Here is an 8,433-nt window from a genome sequence, read left to right as displayed (position 1 = left end):
TACCGTCCCATGGCTGCAGACACGAACCCTTGTATGGACATAGGTGAAGCTGCATAAAATTTAGGGTTGTTTCCAGAGGTCTGCGCCTGGAAGGAAGTGACCGGAGTGTTGCAGAGCACAGAGAGAGCTTCAAGCCTGACATCTCTGTCTACCATATTGACGTGGATCGCAACTACAGTACAAAGACTTGCAGGTGATCTCTTATCAAACAGTCCACCTGCCCCTCCAGGCTGCACTTATAAGCTTTATTGCGTGCGTGCGTGTGTGTGTGTGTGTGTGTGTGTGTGTCATTAAGACAACCTAGAACACCTGAGGATCTCTACTTAGCAGATGAGCTCATTGAGGCAATCAAAAAAGACTGAACATAAACGTGTAACATTTATCAATATAAATTACCAATAAGAGCAGAAACATGATTAAAAAAAAAAGACAAATCATCACAAACGAGTAGGAACCATTCCATGTTTTCATTAAACAAACAGATTTAACATAAAACACTTCACTGTCAGTGAGGCCATTAGAGTCCTGGTGCAAGTCCTCAGGGTACAGTGGGGAGAGGATGTCCAGTTCAGAAAGACAGGTTGATGAGGGGGTTACATGCCGTGCGGGGAAGTCCTGGAGAAGACAGTGAAGGCAACATTTTCTACTTTGATTCTGATCCAGGGCTGCACGTGGTGGCGGCCTAGCGGTTAGCACACTCAGTCAGGAGATCTGGAAGATATGTTTTTGCATCTCTGTGTGTGTAGGGGGGTTTTCTCCGGGTACTCCGGTGTCCCCCACATTTCAAAAACATGCATTCTTAGGTTAACTGGAGACTCTAAATTGTCCATAAGTGTAAATGGTTGTCTATATGTACCCTGCGAATGGCTGGCGACCAGTCCAGGGTGTACCCCACCTCTCACCCGAAGTGAGCTGGGATGGGCTCCATCCAGCATACCCCTGCAGCCCTAATGAGGACAAGCCATGGTCATATTGTCTGTCAACTGATAGTATTGAACATAATGGACAGCTTTGCAGTTGCAACACCTACTGTACTTTTCTGGGAAGTGTTTGTACATAATTTGTCCATTTTTTCTATGGTCAGTGGTCATTGATGTTAAACCTGTTCTAGCTCTTCCATCACCAAACTCCAAGCATGCCTTTATGGTCCTTGCTGTGTGCACTGGGAACAGGAAAGTTCCCCAAAATGTTCTGACAAAGTTGGAAGCATGAGAATATTCACAGGCGTGGAAGCATACAATTGCCCAATTAAGGCATGTAGTCCATTCTCCCATTCATATTGTTATTTCATGCAAAGACATGGACACACCAAGGAAATATTTAATGTGCACAGAGGACTTTGAAGCTGTCCTGATATGGACTACAGCAGTAGTCTTTTCTCTCTACTTTGCAGGTTTGCTCATTTAGAGGACACCAAGGCAATCAAAACATGTTTATTTCGATATGAATTATTAATAAGAGCAGCAACAGATGATAAAAAAAAGACAAATCAAGTCAGGAACCATTCCATGTTTTCATCAAACAAACAGATTTAACATAAAACACTTCACTGTCAGTGAGGCCATTAGAGTCCTGGTCCAAGTCCTCAGGGGTCAGGGGGTTAAGGGATGTCCAGTTCAGAAGGACAGGTTGATGAGGGGGGCGTTATTCTCCTTCTTGTCTTCCGGACTCCACTTGATGAGCGGGGAGCTCAAATCGATCAACTGCTGGAAGCAAAGAACAGTTTTAAGTCCAAAGAACCCGAAAGCAGACACAGTTTGTGGACATTTGGACATGTGAGCAAGGAAATAAAAGGTCAGGAATATTGAAATTTGACATGAAGTAGAATCTCTCATTCTTGGATGCTGCTACATTTCCAATTTGTTTGTACAGTCGTGCCTCGCTACATTGCGCTTCATGCATGGCTCTCTCACTGTTGCACTTTTTCAAACAATGAATTAATAAATGATCATTGTTTCATGGTTGGGGCCTTGGGGTTAGCATGTTGGCCGCAGAGCTTCACAGGCAGGAGATCGGGAAGATCTGGGTTTGAATCTCCTTTGTGTGGAGTTTGCATGTTCTCCCCGTGCACGCGGGGGTTTTCTCCGGGTACTCCGGTTTCCCCCCACATTCCAAAAACATGCATGTTAGGTTAATTGGTGACTCGTCCATAAGTATGAATGTGAGTGTGAATGGTTGTTTGTCTATATGTGCCCTGCAATTGGCTGGCGACCAGTCCAGGGTGTACCCCACCTCTTGCCCAAGGTCAGCTGGGATAGGCTCCAGCATACCCGCGACCCTAATGAGGATAAGCGGCATAGAAGATTGATGGGTGGATGTTTCATGGTTGACTACGGCCTACTATTAGTCTGAAAATATGCATATTTCAGCAAATTGTACAGTTTTTTTTTTGGAAATTAAACAATTAAGCATAAAAAATGTTAAATGAACTAAAATACAAACACAGTATAAGCCGATAAAAGGAAAACTAATTTTTTATTTTTATTTTGCCCATCATCCACAACCCTTATGTGTTACACATGCTTTTCCCTTTTCTGAGAAAAAAAACAGCTTGCATGAGGGAGCTAACAATGCATGTAATGGGACACACATTTTATTGTTTCATATACATGCTGTGACCATGCAGTAACAGGCGCATTCATGCATGCAATACGTACAGTACTGTGAATTTTTCTATCTTGGTCATTTTAAGCACTAGTGCAACTTCTTTCCTGGGCGCATTGCCTTCACAGAGCCCATAGCAACTAACGCTGCTTCCGTCAACAACAGCAGCATAGAAGGCATGTCTGTTTGCTACCACTAATCATGGCAGACTTTTTGACAGCCACCGCCGTCAATTTGTGGACAAATGAGGAGCCAGAACCATATCTTTTTGAGCCTCAATATACAGAGGATGAGCTACAGGTTTTAGAAGCTGAGCGGGGAAGAAAAGAGAGCGAAGTCGGGTCTGGAACCAATTAACCGCAATAAACGAGGGATTACTGTATTACAAAAACCTTTTCCTCATCGGAACTCATTTAAAGTCAATTCATCTGGTCAAACTGAAGCCATCCTACACCCTTTATTAACTGTACAGGAAATGTTTCAACTAACAGTGTAACAGTCATACAAGTTTAAAAAGAAGTTCGTTTTTGGACATGAAGTTGTATGACATCCCCATCAGCAGTGTAGTACATCAACAGTGACTTACCCCCCAGTTGGTCCCGTGAGCCCAGTTCTGGTGGGATTTCGGTGAAGAGGAACGTACTGTAGTTATGTTGATACGAATGGAGAGAAAGTAACGCAGGGTGATTTGGAAATCTGATTTTTTTTTTAAGGAGGTATTTTTGTGACGCAAACGTATTACTCTTTTGAATGCATATTGATTGTTCTGAGAAGCCAAACTCTTTACTTGAGTGGCCCCAACAACTAACCGGAACTACGGTTACAGCTAGGGTCACGGTCACCAAAATCTGACCAGAACTGGGCTCACAGGACCAAATGGAGGGTAAGTCACTGTTGATGTACTACACTGCTGATGGAGATGTCATACAACTTAATGTAAAAAAATCTGAACTATCCCTTTAAATAACATGAAATAATTGTCATACAAGTGTAAAAATAAGTTAACCTGCTATTTTCAAATTCTAATGCACTCATTCTGATTTAGAGGTTCCACTTGTTTTCCTTTGCCTTAATTTGGGCGTACATGTAACTTAGCAAGCATGAAAGCATAGCTTAGCAAAGCAGGAAGTAGTACTGTACCTGCGTGGAGGTGCTGCACTTGCCGCCGGTCCTGATGAGGTCGGGGGTGTTGCTCAGGTCGATGAGCAGTTTCTCGTGAGGCTGCAGAGTTGGCGCAGGAAGGTCTAGGAGGAGAACCTGAAGGGGTGCGAAGTCAGAAAGGTGGTCAGGTGGACAAAGAAGGCATGGAAGGGAGTGTGGTCGGTCATTAAGGTTACATTAGACCAGGGGTGTCAATCTCGTGCCATGGAGGGTCGAGACACTGCAGGTTTTCTTTCCAGCCGGTCACTAAAACAGGTGATTTTAATGATCAACACCTCCTTCAATTTGAGGGAAGGAGCTCATCAATTAAATCACCTGCTGCAGAAACTGGTTGGAGAGAAAACCTGCAGCGTCTCGGCCCTCCAGGGCACAAGTTTGACACATGTGCATTAGACCTCTGACCTCTGGTATCAGTTTGTGGGTCTCCAGCTCGATCAGCTCTTTGCTGAGCTCTGATTGGCTATGAGCCGACACCTCAGTCTGGTTGGCGCGTGGGTCTGTGGCAAGTGGGTCAGCAGGAGGCTCCTCCTCCTCCAGAGAGAAGCACTGGATGTCAACAGGGTCCGCCCTGATAGAATCAGTGTGGGCGGCACTACACACACACACAAAAAAAGCATGTGTTGTTTTAACTCACAACCCCACCCCCAAGTCAGTGCAACATGCCTCTTAGCTCCCTGACTCTCACCTGCCGCTGCTCCTGGAGGTGTAGCCCGAGTTGGAGGCGGCCGGCGTTCTTGTGATTCTACCATGGTTGGTGGGTGTCACCATGGCGATGGCGGACATCCTGCGTTTCAGGGGAGTCGGGAGGGCGGAGGGACGCTGCTGCTTCAACTGTGGTGACCCGCTACCTCCAGCAGGGGGAGTGAGGGGGCCTGCGAACGCCTTTTCAGGAAGACTAAAAAGAGGAAGATGCAGAGTAATGATAACATAAGATGTGGCCAAGATAAAGGCCAACTTTGAGGACATTTTAACAGTGCTAACATGTAGTGGCATTATGATGCATACAAACGGGAAAAAAGTGTTTTTAGTGCATGAGTGCGAAAGCAGTATAGTACGTCACAGAGGCAGTCTTCTTTCCCGCAGCGCTCCAGTATCCATAGCTAGTTAGCTACGTCAGCGAGTGCAGCGCGTACGGCTGAGATGTCATCGCACGTCAATGCAAGTTGCCGATGTGAATCAAGAAAAGTTTAGACTTGTGGATTTATATACAGACAGCCAAAATGTTCCTCTACTTTGATTCACTTTGTATGAACATATTTCAGGAGCAAAATGCGAATGAAGGGTTTGAAAAACATAGTCGCACGTGTGCTCCCTTTTTATTTTTTCTAATCTTACAGTCTATTTCTAGGCGCATACGCGAGTGAAATGCTGGCACTGTACAGCCGCTTTTTTATTTGGACCATCAGCCGTTCCCTCGTCTGTTTCCCTTCTTGTTCAGGCTGGATGGGTGGAGTCACGTGACTACACACGCTGTACCTCGTCTTAAAGGGGTATGAACATAGCATACCAGCACACACAGTCAAAACGACTTTTCTTTTTTATTAAAACACCGAATCTACCGACATGGGCAAAATGACGTTGGTTATTGTGGTAAATTTCGGGAACAATAAATTTCCGGTTTATCACCCTGGCCTACCACCTACCATGTTTTGTGGAATGCATCAAAGATATCAACAGTGTCATGTCTCACCTGTCCATACTGGCCACTGAAATGAGCCTCTTTGGTTTCAGCACCTTTGAGACATCTGGAGACGAAACACCTTCAACAACACAAGCACAGGACTATCAGTACTTCGTGACTCTATCCAGGAAGTCACTTTTATTGGATGTTTTCCCCACCTCTCGGTCCTCTGCTGGGTGTGGGCGGGGCCGAAGCTTGAGGTTTGGGTTTCTCCTTGGGTCTACTTTGAATCCGAGCTGAGGCGGCCGGGACAGTGGGGACAGACTTGGTCTTCTCCAACGTTCTCATGGAAGACAATGGCTGGGGAGCCGTGGTCTCAGCCTTCCTTTGAGGCGTGGACCTAGCTGCCTTGACGTGCTCCGCCTCAGATGTCCTCCTGGCCTGGCTGGACAACGTGCGGCGGCTCGTGGTGGAAGAAGAAGGATCCGCTGCGACACCGAGGCCCGAGCGGCGCTTGGCTTGATTGACAGGCCGGCTGACGTTGCCGGTGGAGGTGCTGAGATTGCGGTTCAAAGAGGAGTTCAGCTTACCTGAAAGGAGGGTTGCCAGAGCGAGGAGTTAGCCAGTAGCACCTATGTGCTAACAAAAGTTAGTAATTCCTGCACCTTTGGCCGGCGACAGGGACGTACTGGAGTTGAAGCTGGACACAGACGATGAGGACGAGGACGTGTTACTTTTTTCTGTCACCCTCCTGTTCTGAAGAGGCGGAGCCTTCAAGCCTGACTGGTTTCTCACGACCTTCAGACAGAAAACAAACATTTGACATACGGAATCTCACAAAAGTAAGTACAGCACTCTTAGACTCTAAAGTATATCCAAGTTTACTTTGTACAGAATTGTCACTTGACAAGATAGAATAGCTTTTGTCAGACACTGTCAGTAATCGTGATGGCTCCTTGTTTGTGTAGTACCTTTGTGGGCAGGGCTAGTGTTCGCTTTCCTACAATGCTGGAGTTGAGTGAGGAGTCGCTGACATCAGAGGCAACGCTTGCCGAATCTGACTGCAGATCCTCACACGACTGCGCCCTATAAGTAGGACCAGGACTTGGGCTCAGTTTTCGAGCAGGTGCCATCTATACATAAAAAAGAAATGTGACATCATCACATGAGTCGTTAAGGTCTTAAAGAAAAAGGTCGAAGAACAAACTTTGCTGATTGGTTGTATTTGGCTTCTCTCTGCTGCACTCTTGCTGGCTGAACAGGAGGTCTTGGGTGCGGCCAGTTTGCTGGGCAGAACAGCGCCCAGCATGGCTTTGCCTCGGAGCGCCGTCCTGGTCTTGGCAGCGCTGGCCGGGCTGCAGGTGCTGAGTCTGGTGGAGAGGCGAGTGGACGGGGTGGTTGAGTGTGCCGGGCGGCCCGAGGAAGCGGTGCTGCTCCCTCTCTGCAGGCGGCGCTGGATGGCGGGGGGCAGGTCCTTCATGGGACTGTCCTGCACCAGGAAGGTCTGACGCTTGACTGGGCTGCACATGCTGAGGTGCTGAGCGAGCACGCCCAGTTTGGCCTCAGTGCCCTGGATGAAGTGCTCCCCGTCTGTGGAAGTGACAACTTTGTCCACGCCAGTGGGCTTCTGGAGCTTGCTGCTCTGAAGTTGGTCAGCCAATCTGTGAGCTTCTTGGCACACTGCGTCCAGCTGGTCTCCAGAGAGCGGACTCCAGCTCGTCCGCACGCTAACAGTGACTTCCTCGAGGCGGGAGACCAAATTAACAGGCGCACCCTCGACCCCTTGGCTCGATGGTTCCAGAAACACATCATCCTCATCTTCACCTCTGGAGCTGCACGGACAGAAAACAATTAGGAAACCCATGTTTTATGTGGCTTGTTTGACGAGGGAAAAGGAGTGAAAAAAGTGTAATGTCCATGCCAGGGCAGTAGGTGGCAATGTCACGTGGTAGAGAAACACTATGTATTACACTATTGTGGTCTGTCAAATAGACGTCATCAGCATATACCTGTATGTGACATATGCTTATGTAATATTAGAAGACTAGTTTTCATCAAGACCTATGTTGGACTGTTGTCTAAAGACTCTTCTAGAACGGCGTTCAGGTCTGGACTATCCTGTGAAGCTTCCTACCTTTCAGGTGACAGAGAAACATCAAAATCAAACTTCTCATCGAGCAGAGAAATCACATCTATGGAGACACAAAAAACCAAATAAAAAAAGATACTGTTTAAACTAGTAATGATGATGATATTAATGTCAACAATGGCTGACCGGTGTTCGCTCGACGGTCCATCTCTCTGCAACTTCTCCTTTGAAGGACGAAGGCTCCAACCTGAAGGATTAAACTATAAACTTGGCAGGACTTTAAAAAACTTAACAATTCACCTCAACTTAAAGGAAATATGAACAGTTGTGCTGTGCAAACTAAGCTAGGCGATGCCCTGTTGCTAGTGCTAGCATGATAGCTTACAGCCTTCTAGAGAACAAAGCTGATGTAGAACTATGATTTCTGGAATCAAGTGGAGTTTAATGAATTCTGAAAACACAAACCTCTTCTTTCGACAACTGCAGTCAAATCGTCTTTTCGGCTCCGCATTCAAATGTCTTGACACAACAACACACAAAATTCAAATCTGCTGCGCTGCTCGTCACGGTACGAGCGCGCTCGGTCATTGGTCAGAAATGAGTAACGTCAGAGTCAGTAGAATTGTAGGTAATGTAGTCAATATTGGTTTGTACGTTAGTTATCTAAGACTAAAGTCAAATAATTAAAGGTATTCAACATATATTTGCTATTTTACGCATTAATATGTTAATTACATTTTTTAAAAGGATTATCTTAAATACATGTAAAATTAATTTTCACACAGAAACGAGGGCAAAGTATGAAACGTAGTGATTTAATCCACTAGTTAGCAATAGAGGCCTAGTTGAGGCTTCTGGCAATTACTTCAGTAATATTTTGCATATCAACATATCACACCCTTGTCGTTTTAATGGTAACATTTTATTATTACTTTAAATATAATTTATGAAAAGTTAC

The 8,433-nt window shown here is 45.8% G+C and overlaps 1 protein-coding gene across 4 annotated transcripts; it reads right to left on the bottom strand.

Moving 5' to 3' along the window:
* Positions 1-1,453: 1,453 nt before the first annotated feature.
* Positions 1,454-8,287, bottom strand: gtse1 (G-2 and S-phase expressed 1). Of its 4 annotated transcripts, none has more exons than XM_054776707.1 (12): positions 7,941-8,287; positions 7,662-7,742; positions 7,521-7,578; positions 6,594-7,218; positions 6,358-6,519; positions 6,052-6,184; positions 5,605-5,976; positions 5,456-5,525; positions 4,451-4,660; positions 4,168-4,357; positions 3,745-3,861; positions 1,454-1,703 (listed from the first exon to the last, which is right to left on the bottom strand). In XM_054776707.1, exons 1-12 carry the CDS (start codon positions 7,984-7,986, stop codon positions 1,617-1,619), a joined length of 2,151 nt encoding a protein of 716 aa, XP_054632682.1. In that variant the 5' UTR covers positions 7,987-8,287; the 3' UTR covers positions 1,454-1,616. The 4 variants fall into 4 exon arrangements, with proteins under 4 accessions (XP_054632682.1, XP_054632683.1, XP_054632685.1 ...); XM_054776708.1 differs by having other exon boundaries at positions 6,076-6,184; XM_054776710.1 differs by having other exon boundaries at positions 7,662-7,722.
* Positions 8,288-8,433: the final 146 nt, after the last annotated feature.

Source organism: Dunckerocampus dactyliophorus, chromosome 5 (genome assembly GCF_027744805.1).
Source record: "Dunckerocampus dactyliophorus isolate RoL2022-P2 chromosome 5, RoL_Ddac_1.1, whole genome shotgun sequence".
In the NCBI taxonomy this organism is placed as follows: Eukaryota; Metazoa; Chordata; class Actinopteri; order Syngnathiformes; family Syngnathidae; genus Dunckerocampus; species Dunckerocampus dactyliophorus.
This window is presented reverse-complemented; position numbering and strand designations above follow the sequence as displayed.

Coding starts and splice junctions, on each gene's coding strand:
- gtse1 (XM_054776707.1), bottom strand. CDS start 7,986: ATGCGGAGCCGAAAAGACGATTTGACTGCAGTTGTCGAAAGAAGAG. Junction 5,977..6,051: donor GTCCCTGTCGCCGGCCAAAG/GTGCAGGAATTA, acceptor CCCTCCTTTCAG/GTAAGCTGAACTCCTCTTTG. Junction 4,661..5,455: donor TCAGTGGCCAGTATGGACAG/GTGAGACATGAC, acceptor TCCTCTTTTTAG/TCTTCCTGAAAAGGCGTTCG.